Genomic DNA, 19,298 nt, shown 5'->3' with positions numbered 1-19,298 from the left:
GACATGGGAAAGCCTAGAAATGCATTTTCCTTAGGAAACTGGCAGGACCGGATGTCCGGGACGTGCTACGTACTGTCCATTTGAAAATGCTACAATGATAAAGGCGCTCCAGGCAGAAGGCAGTAACGATACAAAAGCCTCTGATGAGCCCGCCAGGAATATGGAAGGTTGCGCAGCAATGAAGGAGAAACCAGAAAGTAAAGCAGAGATCCATGGCAGAGACTTGGATAAGGAACTACACATCGAAGGAGAGGTCAGCAGCAGCACCCACGAGAAGAGCCTGACCAGTGACATTCATTGTATTTATAGCCGTAACATTACCCTATTTCCTCTTCTTTTCCCCTTTTCATTTTATATCCCTCCTACAGTCAAATACGCTGGCTTTTAAAGGTATAATGCTGGCATAAAAAAGATTCTAGAAGATACATGATGGCAGAGAAGCCATTGGTCCGTTTGGTCTGCCCATTTCCTATCGACTGCTTATGCTACGTATCTCCAGCATTGTTTTGGGCACGCTGCTGTTACTTGTCTTTTCACAAAGTTAAATTAAAATGTTTGAGAATAACCCTGCTCGACACTACTCCGGTTGAAAGGGGCTGCAGTACGTTTACCACGCTTTAGCTAACAAAATATTCTTTGTCATACTCTGAGACCCCCTGCTCCGGTGCTTCTTATATCCTTTCTTTTACTCTAGTGCGCATTAGCTGCTCATTTGAGGCGAAAATAAACCCGTCTGGTGGGTCAACGCATAAACTTGACTACAAGTGTTTTATGTCTGGATTTTACCCTAGCGAGTTGCCGCAATCAGCTGAGCAGAATAGAAACGTTCTTGCTTTCACTGTCTCCCTCAAGCCGTTGACTGCAGAGAGGAGGGGGGAGCAAGGGAAGGCCATATATATATCCCTGCAGCACCTCCAGACCAGTTGGCAGACACTCCTCGTTGTGCCCTCCTGAAGCCTGCGGCTGGTGAACCGCACCAGCTCTCCAAACAGTGACCGTACTGCAGCAGCTTTTCTGAAGGCAGCACGCATAAAGGCATGCGTGCACTTACAGCCAATGGTTTGAGAATATTTAGAAAAAGGGAAATGTGAAACTGCGTTTCTTGAATACACAAAAATGGGCTGCCCCTAGAGTGCGTTCCTACAGCTACCTACAGAGTTAGAGAGAGATGCGGTGCAAATGGGGGCATCTCATAAAAAGTTACGGACTGGCCTCACACACCGCCCGGTGTCATGCTTCATCATCGGATGTTCTCGCCCTCTAAAAACTTGGTTTGATAGAGGGCGGGCACACACCTGGACACAGGGATGCACTTCTAAAGCGAAGTGATGGCCGTGGGGGAGTGATAATTGAATTAAAAACCATTACATTTGTCCATATACTAGGTTTATTCAGGGAGCAAATGTATGGCGATTAAAAGAAGTGACCGGTGATATGGGACGTTATTCTCCCTTCACCGTGTTAAATACGGTCGACATGTTTCTACTTGTGCCCCCGCAGGGTACGTAGCATTCTTCAGGCCCAAAGGGAAGTTACTACCTAAGGGTTCACCTTCTCACACCTAGTGTCAAAAGGATGAACCTGCCTCTAGTGTGGGAGGGGGCTGTGGGTGTATACCTCCCCTCTCGGTGTAGTACCAGTGTAAGTGACTCCGTATGGATGGTACAATGTGCCAGTTGTATACATACTTACACGCTCTGGTCTGTATGTTTTCTTCTTTTTGTTTCCTTTTTCTACAGAGTCACTTACACTGGTACTACACCGAGAGGGGAACTATACACCCAAAGCCCCCTCCGCACTCTATGGGCAGCCCATTTTTGTGTATTCATTGTAGAGTGGAGGCTGGATTGCCCCTTGGCCCCATGCCTCTAGTTCCCACCCTTGGCAAGCGCTGAGGTTAGTGGGTGTAGTAAACTACGTTTCTGGTCATTGTGTAAGAATTTGCAGGCATAGTGCACTTTAACTTTTTTTGCGCAAAAATTGTGATGAGCGAAATCCTGGAAGTTCTGCTCCGTGTCACTGTGCTAGCTACCGGTACCACTCAGGCTTCCATGTCTTGCGCCAGAGAGAGAGCAGACTGATCGCGTCCTAGACATCCCCCCCCCAAGTCTGTTACCACTTGGTTTGCTCAGACCAAAAAGGCAAGTTACTTTGGTAGCAGGTGCATGCTGGGAATGGAAAATATTAAACTTGTGATCCAAACTCTTAATCCTTTATTGACCAGCAATCTCTCTGGCCCTCAACACACTACTCCCACACACCACAGAAGCCAGGGTGATGCATACACAGACCAAGACACACAGTTGCCTGACCTGGGACATCCCTGTTCCAGAAGGACATACATAATTCAAGAGTAGATGCGGACCCCCTCTCTTAGATATAGTCACATTCTTGTGCCTAAGAAATACTGTGTGGGAGAAGATACCTGCACTCCCAGAGGAGCGTCCTGGATTTGAGCCACTAACCCAGCTGATCAGATCCGCAGACTCCACAAGATGGCTATCCAAGCTGTGCACCTTTGCTTCTGCTTTGAAGGCGGTGGCATCCACTCCACACCAGGCGGGCATTGGAATCAAACACTGGATAGGAGCTGACTGAGGCGAGGTGGACGTACTGTTGTATATAGACCAAGACAGTCTCCATGAATCCGAATTAGTATCCACGCCATTTTAAATTTTTGCATTGGGTATATATCACCCCTGATAAAAAAAAAAAACGGAGAGTATATCCCTTTGGTTGCATAACGGTCTACGATGTGGGGCAGCCCATGCATGGTTTCTTCTTCTTGTCTGTCCTGTCCCCCGAGTTCTTATTATTGGCGTGAGATCGTTCAAACCATTTCAAACATGTTATGGAGCCGATATGAGCTGAAACCTTTGATGGCCATATTAGGTTATGTTAATTCAATCCAATTTGGGAAAAGGCAATTTGCAGCAAAGGCACTGTTGGTGAAACGCATTGGTAAAGAACCACTTCACCTAAAAGAGAGGACTGGTATAAGGATGTGGTTGTGTAATGATAGTGCGGATATGTTTGTGTCCCTACAACATGTACACATCCAAAAACCTATGGGGTTCACAAAGGGCATACCTTTCAACCACTAGCACTTTTGAGTCACCAGTCCATACAGATAAACTCTATTGAAACAACTGCTGATTCCCAGAGCAAGGCGAAAAACACATCTAACTGTTGGGTAATACATTCTTTCACTGCACGCAGTCTGCCGGCATTAGGTTTCCAAGAATCTTTACTGTTTTTGTTTATTTCTTCATCCAATATGAAAAAATATAATTCTTGTTTAACAGTTTTAAAGTTCAAGATGTTGAATAAAGATGCTCTATTAGGGCATTTCAGAGCTCATAAAGTTCTTAACCTTTCCTTGCCGGAGTTCTTATAGAAGCAAAATGTCTCTTTAAAAGCTAGTAATCACCAAGTGCTCACACAGTAGTTAACGTTCACCTCAAAGCTCTGTGTCAACGAAATTGTTACTCAAGAGTCTGCACTTCAAAAGCATATTGACGTTTTCTTACCTAGTCCGAAGCGCTTACAGATAGTGCTCAATATTTATGTCCAGACTCCAAGCTAATGATTTAAAGTGCTCCACATTTGCATTCAGAATTTGTGCCATGGCTCCTTATCACCCTGCTTAACTTCAAAGAACAAGCAAGATCAGGTGCTTTCAAGGTGGTATGGCCGTATCACCCTGAAAGCACCGGATATCAGATGTTCAGCAGGGGGTTATGGCGCATTGACATTAATTTATTAATGCGCTTTGCTATGGTCTACGGCCCTGTCTGGGAGCATGATGTTCAGAGAGACAGCTTTTGTATGCTTGCTGTTTGTGCACTGCACTTTTATGGTCTTACTGCATGAGACTCCTTTACCCCCATCTTTTATTATCTGGTTAACTCCTCCAGTTTCCTCCCTAACATCATATCTGTGTTCCTTTTTTCTGAATTCTTTGCTTTCTAGCTACATGTCTGTAATCTCCCAAGTCTCAAATTTTCCGTTCCACCCTTAGCCGGCTCAGCCCTGAGCCCTCTTTTCTGTAATGCTTTGCATAAATCCTGAACTTTTGTGTTGGCTCCTCATACCTCACTGGCTTTGTCTTGCAATGGCTCAGCTTCCCATTTATTTTAATTGCACCGCTCCCCTTTCCTTCCATGTTTCTGCACTTTCTTTAGCCCTTTCTTTAACGTTGCTCTCGTCCACGAGATCTCTGCCCATGGTGTCTCTTAAAGCCCTCTTTAACATTCCCTTAATTCCGTGCTTATTTTCCTTTTCAGATTCTGCCTACCTAGCAAGAGAAAAGGCTAAAGCTGACGCTGAGCACTACACGGCACAGACATTTGCAGAATCAAATAAGGTGAGAACAGCATGCTTCTGTCCTGAGGTGGACTGACTTAGGACACTCACTGCGAGGTGAGCCTGGTGCTGGCACAAAGTTAAAAGGAACACATTTAATGAGAATGCAGTAAACACCTAATCAAAAAATAGTGTCCGATTGAGTCCTTGTTTTGTTATTGTTTATTTCTCCATTTTACAGGAATAAACCCATTAGAAAAGAAAGCTCCAACATGCTACATTTGTTAAAAATTCACTATTTCTTTCAAGTTTTGCCATAAATATGAATTTTGTGGAAATGCCAACCAACAGATATTTCACACTTTATGGTTACAAGCTTGATCAAAGTTGAAACAATACCGCAAGACAATACCACTGTATTGAGAGCATACAACACACTATACTAGGTTGCTGTTAGACGCCGTGTATCCAAGTAAATCTACCATCATGTTGCTTCTGTCAGTGGAGTAGTTCTGTGAAGAAGAAAGGTGACACATTATTTGCACAACGAAATGGAGAAAGAAAACAATTTAATTTTTAATTTGCATAATCATGATTTAAAAACAAACAAAAAAACAGCCATTTTAAGTGGTCACCACCGCCGCACCACCCCACCGTTGGACCAAAGTTATAATAGCCTGTGAGATCTCTATTGTTTTATGTTGTTCATGTACATCCTTTCAGCCTCCATTATCAGAAAAATACTATTTTGTAACGTGGCAGCTGGTGCATTCAACACTGCATATTTTATCTCACTACTTACAGAAAGTCCAACATTTGGTCTGTGAAAACCTCTTGGGCAAAGCATTTTATTATTACAGTTTGCAGAACAAAGAGAAAAGAATATGTTCTGAATTAACTGATTTCTATAATACATTAGTCAGTTATAAACCATTCCTCTTGAGCCAGTTGAATCTGTCTATATATTTTGCAGTTAAATCTAAAGTTCCTTCAGTGTGAAGCATCAATGCTCGTTGGATTGGAACTAGGAAGACTCGTTACATTTCCACATTTGTAACATTTCACATTTCATTTTTAGAAAAACCCATTTCAGTTAGTTGGGACCTAATCATACCCATGTATGCGGATAAAAGGTATTTTCATTTTCTTTCAGGAAGGTTGGTGCAGTTGTAGGTCTTCAGGCTGGGAGTTTCAGAGAGAAGCTTCGGCAGAGGACAAGGACTGGATCAGCACCTGAAGTTTTTAGATTAGAAGTTTCAAAAAATGGTGTGGTTCTGCTTCTTAGACCTTTTTGACCTGTGATTTTTACCATGTTGGTTAGATCTGATGGGCGATTAAGGTGATTGGCTTTTTAACAGAGGCAGCAGCCATTAGCCTCTTTGCAGTGGGGAAAGAGTAAGAGTTACTTTAAGGTGAGTGTGAAGTGGTCAGGTGTTGTGGTGGGTGCCAGAAGCCTAGTGGTAGAGTAGATTACTACTCTGATAGGGTATTAATAGTGTACGCACCGCAGTGGGGAAAGAGTAAGAGTTACTTTAAGGTGAGTGTGAAGTGGTCAGGTGTTGTGGTGGGTGCCAGAAGTCTAGTGGTAGAGTAGATTACTACTCTGATAGGGTATTAATAGTGTACACACATTGGTGCATTGTTGCAAAAGCTATCTTGCTACCTACATGCAGCCAGCATCAAAATGAGACCGTTCTGCGAAAAACCCTATTGGTGAAGTTCTACAGAGTTACGTGAAGCTTGCTGCTGATGCCTCGTGAAATCAAGAAGAGGCTTTCATCAATGAGATTCACGCAGAGGTTTCTTCCTGTCAGGACCGATGGATGCAGGTAACAAACCAGAAGCTAGAGATCTAGAAGGGCATCCAAACTCTTAAAACCCCTTCCGTCTTCCGATCATGGAGGCAAGACCTAAGGACCCTAAAGAAAATAACTCTCCTATCTGAATACCAGTTGAAAAATAATGTGTTCGAGGCATATGAGCTGCAGATCACACACTAAGGATAAGATCGCCATAAGGTGTTGGGCTCGGATGATTGCAGGTTGTTGTTGTCTGCGGAAGAAGTCTTTGGTCACGAGATTGGTGACTCCTCCCCTGGACAACAGTGCGCATGGGCATCCACTCCATCCTCAGATTGTTTTTTTCCGCCATTGGGTTCGGATGAACTTTTTTCCGCTCCAGCAGAAAACTTATAGCAATCACTACAACTCTCAAAATTTGAAAACTCGACGTTGAAATCCATATCGGACCGACTCCGCACGCGGCTCATGGAAAGGACACCTTTTAAAAAATGCCCCCAATGTGGAGCAAAGTTTCCTCATAGCGATCACCACGAGGTCTGTAATTTGTGCCTTTCACCAGACCACAACAAATCCAGCTGTCCAGCCTGCGCCGCATTCCGTTCGAAGAAAACTATCCAGGACCGAAGAGCTCGACGCCATATCCTGGCCAAGCCAGTTCCGGAACCAGAAGACATCTTTGCACAGGATGTCCCCGACGACGACTCCGAAGATCTCCAGATCGTGTCCGAGGCCGACGATTCTGATCCGTGGCAGCATGTGAGTACCAGCCCCCCTACCCCAACACCACCCAAAAAGACATTGGTCAAGACTCTGCCAGCTGGGCCCAGTTGCGATCCAAAAACATCTTCAGGAGCCCCGCCCTCGGGCCCAGCTCCGAAGAAAAGTAAGCCTGCAGGTGGCTCGGGCTCGAGCAAACCTCATGTCATTGTGCCTTTAATACCTTCGGCACCGAAGCAGGCTCCGAGACCGAAATCTCCATCGGCCCCGAAACGTCACTCGGCACCGACATCTCCACCGGCACCGAAACGTTCTTCGGCGCTGAGGTCTCCACCGACACCGAAAGGTCCTTCGACACCGAAAGGTCCTTCGACACCGAAAGGTTCTTCGGCACCGAAAAATCCACCGGAACCGAAAAGTTCTTCGGCACCGAAAACATCCTCGGTGCCAAAACAAGTCCATAAAGAACAAAAATCAAAATCAGAAACAAAAAAGTCGGCGCCAAAGCCGCCTTCGGACAGTGAGGAACTCTTTCGGCCTGATCCAAAGCAAAAACGGATTTACATAAATCCGAAAACTGGACATGTCACAGCGGTGCCCTACAAGAAAAGGAAGCTGGACACAACACCTCCTCCAGCACCTCCAAAGAAGGACTGTGCCACTTCACCCATACGTCCTTCCTCTCCTACATTACCCCCTATTCCATCCCCCCCACCGCCTTCACCTCTACCATCTCCTTCTCACACACCACCTCCACAGGATGATGACGATTTAGGGGGAGACCCAGATTTCATTACTTATCCCACTGATCCTACTGATCCCTTTACACTCCCGGACACAGCACCAGTAGATGACTGGACTTACCCTATGCCTGATATGCCTGACCCCACTCCATATCCCTCAAAACCCTCCCCTCCTGATGACCAGTTAGGGTTCGGTCAGCTTATAAACAGAGCAGCATCGTTTCATGGCGTCACCATGCACACCGACACTCCAGAGGAGGATTTCCTACTCGACACTTTTGAGCAGTCGCAGAAGACAGTTCACATTCTACCCATGATTAAGGGAGTGATAAAGCATGCCAATGAGGTTTTTAAAGACCCTGTCAGGGCCAGGGTTCTCAACCCCAGAATAGAAAAAAAATATAGACCGGCGCCACAAGATCCTGCGTACATCAAGGCGCAACTCCCCCTAGACTCACTAGTCGTATCAAATGCCAGAAAGCGGGCGAACTCCCAAACAACCGGAGACACGCCGCCCCCAGACAGTCTAAACTCTTGGAGGCTTCTGGCAAAAGGGTTGCCGCACAAGCTGCTAACCACTGGCGTATTGCCAATACACAAGCCCTATTGGCTCGTTATGATAGAGCCCATTATGATCAACTAGAGGATCTCTTGCAACACCTGCCTGAACCATACAAAACACAGGCCACTGACCTCATCCAAGAGGGCAAACTAATATCCAATGCCTCCATTAAATGTGCATTAGACGCAGCGGACACCGCCTCTAGGGCAATCAACACAAGTGTATTGCTTAGACTCCACGCATGGCTGCGTATTTCCGGCTTCAAGCCAGAAGTCCAAACCACCATTCTTGCTCAACCCTTTAATCAGGAGCAACTATTCGGCCCTGCAGTAGACACTGCCCTTGAAAAAATGAAGAAAGATAATGAGACTGCCAAATCAATGGGAGCATTGCAGTCTACTCAACCCAGAGGCTCCTTTTGTCGCTCCTTTTATAGAGGAGGTTCCAAAAATGTGGGAACAGACAACTCTTCCACCTTCAAAGCATCAGGTCAAACATCCCCTAACAGAGGATATTTTAGAGGAGGTTATCGGGGAAACAATACTAAAGGCCGAGGACGAGGCAACAACAACAACGCCCGCACCTCTCCAGCCACCAAACAGTGACTTGCCACCTCTCCCCCAGACCATTCCACTCCGGTCGGGGGAAGACTTCAACAGTTCCTACCTGTCTGGAATACCATCACTACAGACAGGTGGGTAAGACAAATTATCCAATCTGGCTACTGCCTCGAACTGATAAACCCACCCCCAAACATACCACCCAGGCACCGTCCCATGACGTCTCACCACCTCACGCTCCTCAAACAAGAAATACAGTCTTTGCTTCAAAAACACGCAATAGAACCTGTTCCACTACAACATCAGGGCACAGGAGTATATTCCCTATACTTACTCATTCCCAAAAGGGACAAAACCTTAAGACCCATATTGGACCTCAGACTACTAAACCAGTACATACAATCGGATCATTTCCACATGATCACTCTCCAACAGGTCCTTCCATTACTTCAACAAGGAGACTTCCTTGCCACATTAGACCTCAAGGATGCATATTTTCACATCCCTATGCATCCCGCTCACAGGAAGTATCTACGATCCGTGGTAGACGGTCAGCACTATCAGTTTACAGTTCTCCCATTCGGAGTAACAACTGCACCCAGGGTATTCACCAAATGCTTGGCAGTTGTGGCAGCATATCTCAGGAGACAAGAAATCCATGTCTTCCCCTATCTGGACGATTGGCTCATAAAAGCCAATACTCTAGACAAATGCGTTCTCCACACTCACCGCACTATTCAAACCCTACACAACTTGGGATTTACCATCAACTATCCCAAATCTCAACTACAACCCTCCCAAGTACAACAATACCTGGGAGCCACCATAGACACATCCAAAGCCGTAGCTTATCCCAGCACAACACTCTCCCCCCGCAAGAGTGTTCATGCAACTCTTAGGCATGATGGCGTCATGCATCTCCATAGTACCCTACGCACGCCTTCAAATGCGTCCCTTACAGGAATGTCTAGCACAACAGTGGAACCAGGCCCACGGACAACTAACCGATCTGGTGTTGGTGGACAGCTGCTCACTTCGCTTGCTGAAGTGGTGGAACACCCATCAACCTGTCCAAAGGGCGGACGTTCTTTGAGCCTCTTCCACAAGTTGTGCTGACCACCGACGCATCTCTCACGGGGTGGGGAGCCCACCTCCTTCAACACACCACTCGGGGCAGGTGGACCACTCAACAAAAACTGCTCCACATCAATCACCTAGAACTTCTAGCGGTGTTCCTAGCACTGAAATCCTTCCAAGTGCATCTACAAAACAAGACTGTCCTCATCCGCACGGACAACATGACCACAATGTATTACATACAGAAACAAGGAGGGACACATTCTCTACAACTGTCACAACTGGCGCAACAAATCTGGAGATGGGCAATTCCCCAAAACATCTACCTGCTAGCAGAACACCTACCAGGGGTTCAGAACCAGGTGGCCGACCTCTTAAGTCGCCACACACAGCAGATACACGAATGGGAACTACACCCCAAAGTCTTACTCCCATTCTTCCAAAAGTGGGGACAACCAGACTTAGACCTGTTCGCCACACAAAACGCAAAATGCCCAACCTTCGCCGCCAGGTTCCCACACCCACGGTCAAAGGGCAATGCAATATGGATGAACTGGTCAGGCAGATTTGCGTACGCTTTTCCGCCTCTCCCACTCATTCCATTTGTGGTACGCAAACTGAAACAACAGTCGCTGACACTCATCCTAGTGGCTCCCACTTGGGCACGTCAACCTTGGTTCACCACACTTTTGGAACTATCGCTAGTTCCACATCAAAAACTGCATCTCTCCCCGGATCTTTTAACCCAGAACCATGGAGAAATCAGACACCCAGATCCTCAAACACTGAACTTGGCAATCTGGCTCCTGAAGTCTTAGAGTTCGGGTACCTCAACCTTCCTCCAGACTGTATGAATATCATTAAAGAAGCCAGAAGACCTACTACTAGGGCATGCTATGCTGCAAAATGGAAAAGATTTGCCATTTACTGCACTAACAATGACATACAACCACTGGATGCTTCCATCCAAAACATCATTTGCTATTTACTACACTTGCAAAGATGCAATTTAGCATATTCCTCTATACGTCTACATCTAGCGGCATTAGCAGCCTATTTGCAAAATAGACAACACCTGTCCCTCTTTAAGGTACCAGCCATTAAAGCATTTATGGAGGGTCTTAAAAGAATTATTCCTCCAAGGTTACCACCTTTCCCGGTGTGGAACCTTAATATTGTTCTAACAAGGCTCATGGGTCCCCCACTTGAACCAATGCACAAATGCGAACTGCAGTTCCTAACATGGAAAGTGGCTTTCCTCATCGCAATCACATCCCTGCGAAGCGTAAGTGAAATACAAGCCTTAACTCTCGAAGAACCCTTCCTACAACTACATCGGAACAAAGTGGTTCTTAGGACGAATCCAAAATTCCTCCCTAAAGTCATTTCCCCTTTCCATCTAAACCAGTCAGTCGAACTGCCTGTCTTCTTCCCTAATCCAGACTCAGTAGCTGAGAGGGCACTTCATACCTTAGATGTTAAGAGAGCCTTGCTGTATTGCATCGACAGAACCAAACCTTTTCGGAAAATCAAGCAACTGTTTGTTGCTTTCGCTCCACCACATAAAGGCAACCCTATTTCCAAATCGGGTATCGCCAGGTGGATAGTCAAATGTATCCAAATATGTTACCAAAAAGCTAAACTTACTCTTACCGTTCCCCCTAGGGCGCACTCCACGCGTAAAATAGGGGCTTCTATGGCATTCTTAGGGAACATCCCCTTAGAAGGCATTTGCAAAGCAGCCACATGGTCTACTACACACACCTTCACTAAGCATTACTGTGTTGATGTGCAATCCAAACAACAAGCTTCAGTAGGCCAAGCTGTCCTAAAAACTCTATTCCAAACTGCTGCAACTGATACAGGTGACCACCGCTAGGGGAGACACTGCTATATAGTCTATCCTTAGTGTGTCATCAGCAGCTCGTATGCCTCGAACGGAATATGCTACTTACCAGTATGCATCTGTTCTTGGCATGTAGAGCTGCAGAGCCACACACGCCCACCCGCCTCCCCGGGACCTGTATCCGTTCCAGCATTGTCTTAATTAGACACTACACATGGACATCCTTTCTCTTTACTTCTTATACACTCCATTTCCCATCATGGCGAAAAACAATCTGAGGATGGAGTGGATGCCCATGCGCACTGTTGTCCAGGGGAGGAGTCACCAATCTCGTGACCAAAGACTTCTTCCGAAGACAACAACAACCTGCAATCATCCGAGCCCAACACCAGATGGCGATCTTATCCTTAGTGTGTGGCTCTGCAGCTCTACATGCCAAGAACAGATGCATACTGGTAAGTAGCATATTCCTATCATCACTAGATGTGGTAATAGAAGTCCCCCTGACATGCAGGCACATGCAAAGGTTTCAGATCGGAAGATTCTACTTGAACCTCTTGTGTATCTCTTCTACTTGAAGATGCTTGCAAGTCTGTAACAAATCCTCATCATTGTCACTAAGTAGACCCTCACAACTTGACTTCTTGAATTGTTGCAGCTGTTAATCCAACCCCCCCCCCCCCTTTAAAAAAAAAAAAGTTAACCGCACTAGGTGGTTGCTCAAGAAAGACTTATTGAACTTGAATCTTGAGCTCTCACTTGGAAAATCACCCGTGTCATTTCTATTTGCACCATGGTCTGAACCCCCACAATAGCATCTCATGAGATTTCTATTCTTTCTTTTCTGATATTTTCTGTTCATGAAAGGCCGTAAGTGTATGCAAGATTGAAACTGAATAAAGGGGAAAAGTTCAGTCCACCTAGTGCCATGTGCTGAAAATGGTCCTCTTGTCTGTGCAGGGTTGCGTAGGGAGGAAAACATTTGTGGTAAGGTAGTGATGCAAGTCCTTTTCCCATTGGTCATTCATAAAAATCTCAAAATGTGGGTGCAGACCATGCTTGCTCGGAAGCGGATTGATCCAACCAGTACGGGCCAGGTTAATGATCCTTAAAAATCCTCATATTGGATCAAAAGTCCCATTAGGGGCAGCATGACTAAATATAAACAATAACTAAACACCAAATAATTTTCAAAATATCCAAAATGTGTAATGCTGTGAGTTGTATGCAGGTATGCATGTTCGACGCATACTGCCAATATGTTGAAGTTAGCTGCACATAGGATGCTACTATGGTTTACCCTTTGACACTTACTGCACTGCTATTAGACCAATCATATCTGAATTTGAAATCATTACAAAAATAATTAACAAAATACTTGTATAAAGAAAATATATGTTTGAGGCATGTGTGGCTGTAGATACACTTACTGTGCATTCTCCTGCCATCTAGTGTTGGGCCTGGATATGTGCAAGTTGTTTTTCATATAAAGAAGTCTTTCGAGTCACAAGGTAGTGTGATTCCTCCTCTTTCTGGCAAAGCGCATGGTCAACTCTGTTAAATTGTTTGTTTTCCTGTCGTATGGTTCTGACGTGTGTGTACGACAAGGGCTCCTTTTTGCATGGTTGCCTCCCACTTTTTGCCTGATGTTGATGCTCTTTGACTGTGTCCCCTGGGTTCCGGCCAACCAGGTACCTAGGGCCTATGTTCTTTCCCTAAAACTGTACTGTTGCAAACCCAAATTGGTAACTCTCTGGCCACATGCATGTCCCTTGTAATAGGTACCAAGGGCACTGTAACCAGAGGAGGCCTCTAAGGGCAGCAGCACATATGGTGCCACCCTTAGAGGTCATGTACCTTAACACACACACACACTGCCATTGCAGGCTGTGTGTTTTGGTGCAGAGAAAAGTGAAGAGTCGACATGGCACAGTGGCTGTGTGCCATGCCTACAGCCACTGCCTCTGGTATAGGTAAGCCACCCCTCTAGCAGGGTACATAAACATAGTAGGTCGCACACTGCTCGTCATACCAGCAAATAGCCCCATAGAACTCTGGATAATGTAGTAGCAACGGCGAGTACGCCTATGCCACGAGTATGTCACTATAATGCCATCCCTGGACACGTGTTTCGAGGTAATTGCCTCTCGTCAGCAGGGAGCAGGTAGGTATGTGGGGTGCCAAGTAGACTGCCAAAATATTAAAGGTAAAATACCTCTCACGGCGCGCAGGTGCGGAACCAAGGCTCTTCAGCCCAAATCGCTCGAGGGAGCTTAAATACATAAACATAGTAGGTCGCACACTGCTCGTCATACCAGCAAATAGCCCCATAGAACTCTGGATAATGTAGTAGCAACGGCGAGTACGCCTATGCCACGAGTATGTCACTATAATGCCATCCCTGGACACGTGTTTCGAGGTAATTGCCTCTCGTCAGCAGGGAGCAGGTAGGTATGTGGGGTGCCAAGTAGACTGCCAAAATATTAAAGGTAAAATACCTCTCACGGCGCGCAGGTGCGGAACCAAGGCTCGTCAGCCCAAATCGCTCGAGGGAGCTTAAATACATAAACATAGTAGGTCGCACACTGCTCGTCATACCAGCAAATAGCCCCATAGAACTCTGGATAATGTAGTAGCAACGGCGAGTACGCCTATGCCACGAGTATGTCACTATAATGCCATCCCTGGACACGTGTTTCGAGGTAATTGCCTCTCGTCAGCAGGGAGCAGGTAGGTATGTGGGGTGCCAAGTAGACTGCCAAAATATTAAAGGTAAAATACCTCTCACGGCGCGCAGGTGCGGAACCAAGGCTCGTCAGCCCAAATCGCTCGAGGGAGCTTAAATACATAAACATAGTAGGTCGCACACTGCTCGTCATACCAGCAAATAGCCCCATAGAACTCTGGATAATGTAGTAGCAACGGCGAGTACGCCTATGCCACGAGTATGTCACTATAATGCCATCCCTGGACACGTGTTTCGAGGTAATTGCCTCTCGTCAGCAGGGAGCAGGTAGGTATGTGGGGTGCCAAGTAGACTGCCAAAATATTAAAGGTAAAATACCTCTCACGGCGCGCAGGTGCGGAACCAAGGCTTGTCAGCCCAAATCGCTCGAGGGAGCTTAAATACATAAACATAGTAGGTCGCACACTGCTCGTCATACCAGCAAATAGCCCCATAGAACTCTGGATAATGTAGTAGCAACGGCGAGTACGCCTATGCCACGAGTATGTCACTATAATGCCATCCCTGGACACGTGTTTCGAGGTAATTGCCTCTCGTCAGCAGGGAGCAGGTAGGTATGTGGGGTGCCAAGTAGACTGCCAAAATATTAAAGGTAAAATACCTCTCACGGCGCGCAGGTGCGGAACCAAGGCTCGTCAGCCCAAATCGCTCGAGGGAGCTTAAATACATAAACATAGTAGGTCGCACACTGCTCGTCATACCAGCAAATAGCCCCATAGAACTCTGGATAATGTAGTAGCAACGGCGAGTACGCCTATGCCACGAGTATGTCACTATAATGCCATCCCTGGACACGTGTTTCGAGGTAATTGCCTCTCGTCAGCAGGGAGCAGGTAGGTATGTGGGGTGCCAAGTAGACTGCCAAAATATTAAAGGTAAAATACCTCTCACGGCGCGCAGGTGCGGAACCAAGGCTCGTCAGCCCAAATCGCTCGAGGGAGCTTAAATACATAAACATAGTAGGTCGCACACTGCTCGTCATACCAGCAAATAGCCCCATAGAACTCTGGATAATGTAGTAGCAACGGCGAGTACGCCTATGCCACGAGTATGTCACTATAATGCCATCCCTGGACACGTGTTTCGAGGTAATTGCCTCTCGTCAGCAGGGAGCAGGTAGGTATGTGGGGTGCCAAGTAGACTGCCAAAATATTAAAGGTAAAATACCTCTCACGGCGCGCAGGTGCGGAACCAAGGCTCGTCAGCCCAAATCGCTCGAGGGAGCTTAAATACATAAACATAGTAGGTCGCACACTGCTCGTCATACCAGCAAATAGCCCCATAGAACTCTGGATAATGTAGTAGCAACGGCGAGTACGCCTATGCCACGAGTAGGTCACTATAATGCCATCCCTGGACACGTGTTTCGAGGTAATTGCCTCTCGTCAGCAGGGAGCAGGTAGGTATGTGGGGTGCCAAGTAGACTGCCAAAATATTAAAGGTAAAATACCTCTCACGGCGCGCAGGTGCGGAACCAAGGCTCGTCAGCCCAAATCGCTCGAGGGAGCTTAAATACATAAACATAGTAGGTCGCACACTGCTCGTCATACCAGCAAATAGCCTTGGTACCGCACCTGCGCGCCGTGAGAGGTATTTTACCTTTAATATTTTGGCAGTCTACTTGGCACCCCTCACACCTACCTGCTCCCTGCTGACGAGAGGCAATTACCTCGAAACACGTGTCCAGGGATGGCATTATTTTTTACACTCGTGGCATAGGCGTACTCTCCGCTGCCACTACAGTATCCAGAGTTCTATGGGGCTATTTGCTAGTATGACGAGCAGTGTGCGACCTACTCTGTTTTTGTATTTAAGCTCCCCTGAGCGCGTTGGGCTGACGAGCCTTGGTACCGCACCTGCGCGCCGTGAGAGGTATTTTACCTTTAATATTTTGGCAGTCTACTTGGCACCCCTCACACCTACCTGCTCCCTGCTGACGAGAGGCAATTACCTCGAAACACGTGTCCAGGGATGGCATTATTTTTTACACTCGTGGCATAGGCGTACTCTCCGCTGCCACTACAGTATCCAGAGTTCTATGGGGCTATTTGCTAGTATGACGAGCAGTGTGCGACCTACTCTGTTTTTGCCTCTAGCAGGGTACACTATACCACTGGTGAGAGTACAGCTGCGCGAACCCTGTACCCCTACAATGTCTGTCTATTCTTAGACATTGTAAGTGTAGTAAAGCCATAAAGAGTATATGGTCTGTAGTCTGTCATTACGAACACCACAGCATTATAATGGCTTTACTGAAACCTGGGGAGTTTGATACCAAACTTCTCAGCACATTAAACCCACACTGATGCCAGTGTGGGATATAATGCAAAATGCACTCAGAGGGCATCTTAGTGATGCCCCCCTGAAAAACGACCTAACTCTAGTGTCCTGGCTGACTGGCTGCTCGTCAGCTGCCACCCCCAGACATGTTTCTGGACCCCTGGGTCGAGAGCCTCCCGCTCTTGGGGTCTGGAAACAAAGCACATCCTGGGCAAAGGTGCCATGCCTCCTCCCCAGGATGGGCAAAGTCCACGAAGGGGAAGCTTCAAAAGCTTGCCGCCATTGTGAGCTGACCCTGCCATTTGCTGCTACCAGCAACTAGCCCCCACATATTCTGACACCCCACTTTGGGCGGGAGAATCAGCGGGAAAACAAAGATAGAAGAGGTGTGCCCACCTGTGCCAACCCCACCCCTCAGGTGGGGGAGGCGAAGCAGCCCTCTCAGTCCCTGCCATCTTGAAGATGGGGAGGGGGGACCCAGCCAACCAGATTGAGGCTTATGGCCCCCTCCCACTGGAGGGTGGCATAATAGGGGGTGCACCTACCCGAAGGAAGGGACCTATTGGTCCCAAACTGTAGCCTACCTGAAACGCCCCTAAATCTAGTATTTTGAGACAACACCGAACCTTGCCTCCTCAGACAAGCAAGAAGAGAAGGATCGAGGAGCTGTGCTGAAGGAAGAGGAGGAGGACACCAACTGACTTGGCCTCAGCCCTGCCGGCCTGTCCCGACCTCAACCAGCTCCAGCGAAATCCCGGTGTGCCCAGTAGCCCCCCAGAACCCAGAGGACCTTGCCTGCCTTCCCTACCAAGACTTTCGTGAGCACCCGGATTTGCTCACCAACAGTCTCTGGTTCCAGCCGGATCCACAAGCCTGCACCCGACACCCACGGCCCGAGCTAGAGTGGCCCAACACCCAGAGGAGGTTTCCCCGTGGATCCTGACCTGGGATCCAGTGACCCCTGACCTGGCTCAAGCTTCAAGTCGGCGCCTGCAGCCTCTATCTGGAGGGTCCCCCCAACTGCGACCAGGAGCTGGTAAGGAAACCCGACGCCAAAAGACAGCCCCGCACACGATGCCCCATAGCCTTGGGTGGCCCAACCCCTCTCCAACTGGTGGTCTCCTCCAGAAAGTCTATGTGCCCGAGCCTGTAGTGTTCGTTGTAACCGGAGAATCCCCATCGGAAAGAACAGGGCACCCAACGCCAAACCAGCACTCTGCACCCAGCTGCCTCTGTGCTGCTGAGGGTGCACCGTGTGTGCTAATTTGAGCCCCCCTTTGCCCTGAGCTTAACCCTAGGAGCTTTGCTCCCACATCCAAGTGGCGTGCCCGTGAGCAGCCATCAACCAGAGGCCCCCTATCCCCCGTTGGATAGCATTGGGCCTCAGCACTCTACACCCGGCCGCCCTAGTGCAGCTGAGGGTGCTTCTTTAGTGCATCCTTTACCCTGGGGGACCCCTTGTTCTAACCCGAGAACCCAAACTCCTAAAACCAAGTACTTACCTGTAAACAGATAACTTCATTCCCTCCCATAGGATTGCATTGACTGCTTTTCTGTGAAACAAAGTTTTAAGTGTGAAGTTGGAAATTGTAAGAAAAATCATACAAGTGTGTTTTGATAACAAATTGCATTACTTACCTTTATCCAGGAAATGTCCCAGTGTGGTATATAGGCATACCACACTGAGTAAGAAAAGTAATCTGAAAAGTAATATCGCAAATACTCACAAGGTAATTATAAAGTAACTGTACAGTAATTTCAACTGTTTCTGAACAATTGACCTACCTGTAACACAAACAATTGCATTCAGCTGCATTATTCTTGCAAAGTAGTATTACACTTACCTTTGCCAGGCCTAGGTTGGTTCTAGAAATAAATTACGAAATCTTTTTCTACAAAACAAATTGGTCAGAGTTCCGTCATTAAGTGTGTGAAAGTATTTCTTGCCTGAGTGTGTACAATAAATGCTTAACACTACCCTCTGCTAAAGCCTTACTGCTCGCCCACACTACCCCAAATAGAGAGTAAGGTATTATCTACTTTAACTCCTGTAAGCCTTTGGGGGTCCACTTGGCTCTGCACAAACTTTACCTTACTTTGGTATAGTATATACAGAGCCAGCTTCCTACAGTGTGCTCCTGTTCAACACCGTCGCGGGGCTCTGTTCAGTCTACAAGGGTTTCTTCCCTCTGTCGGTATTGTTTCTTGATTGTGTTCCTCTCTTCTCTTCATCTCGGGTCGATGACTCCAGCTTCGCCCGGGCGACATTTGGGTCGACATCCCCCTCCATGGTGATGGAACGGACTCCATTCCACTACTGTCCTTGCTGCCACTTGAAATGCCTTTGGACCAATCTCCATCAGTTCTGTAATTTGTGCCTGTCTCCTGAGCACAGCGAGGTTGCCTGCAAGGCCTGCCATCTCAAGGTGTCACATAGGAGATGAGATGACACCCTGGACCTCCACTGCCCCGAGGACATCGCGGGGGATGGGGGGGGGGAGGGGGGGGGAATAACCCACAAGCGTTTGCCTCGGGCAAGGAGACTTTCTCCTCCGGCGACAGCTCCAGCTCTGATCTGGAGTTCGAGAATCTTCCACCAGCACAGACAGCTGTGAGTACTGTACCCCCTTCCCCTTGACATCGCTTGCAAGCTGAGCAGC

The 19,298-nt window shown here is 47.3% G+C and overlaps 2 protein-coding genes across 3 annotated transcripts in view; one reads left to right on the top strand and one right to left on the bottom strand.

Annotated features, from left to right (window-relative positions):
• Positions 1-19,298, top strand: part of ERLIN1 (ER lipid raft associated 1) — a 286,035-nt gene that overhangs the window by 227,319 nt on the left and 39,418 nt on the right. For both annotated transcript variants that reach the window (XM_085608714.1, XM_085608713.1), the window contains exon 11: positions 4,287-4,366. In XM_085608714.1, coding sequence (XP_085464840.1) covers positions 4,287-4,366 — 80 coding nt within the window. The remainder of the gene's footprint in view (positions 1-4,286; positions 4,367-19,298) is intronic.
• Positions 4,732-19,298, bottom strand: part of LOC146867967 (sperm flagella and cilia-associated protein 1-like) — a 368,080-nt gene continuing 353,513 nt past the window's right edge. The window contains exon 8 of the mRNA XM_085608716.1: positions 4,732-4,817. Coding sequence (XP_085464842.1) covers positions 4,816-4,817 — 2 coding nt within the window. The 3' untranslated portion in view covers positions 4,732-4,815. The remainder of the gene's footprint in view (positions 4,818-19,298) is intronic.

This window comes from Triturus cristatus, chromosome 1_2 (genome assembly GCF_964204655.1).
Source record: "Triturus cristatus chromosome 1_2, aTriCri1.1, whole genome shotgun sequence".
Classification (NCBI taxonomy): domain Eukaryota; kingdom Metazoa; phylum Chordata; class Amphibia; order Caudata; family Salamandridae; genus Triturus; species Triturus cristatus.
This window is presented reverse-complemented; position numbering and strand designations above follow the sequence as displayed.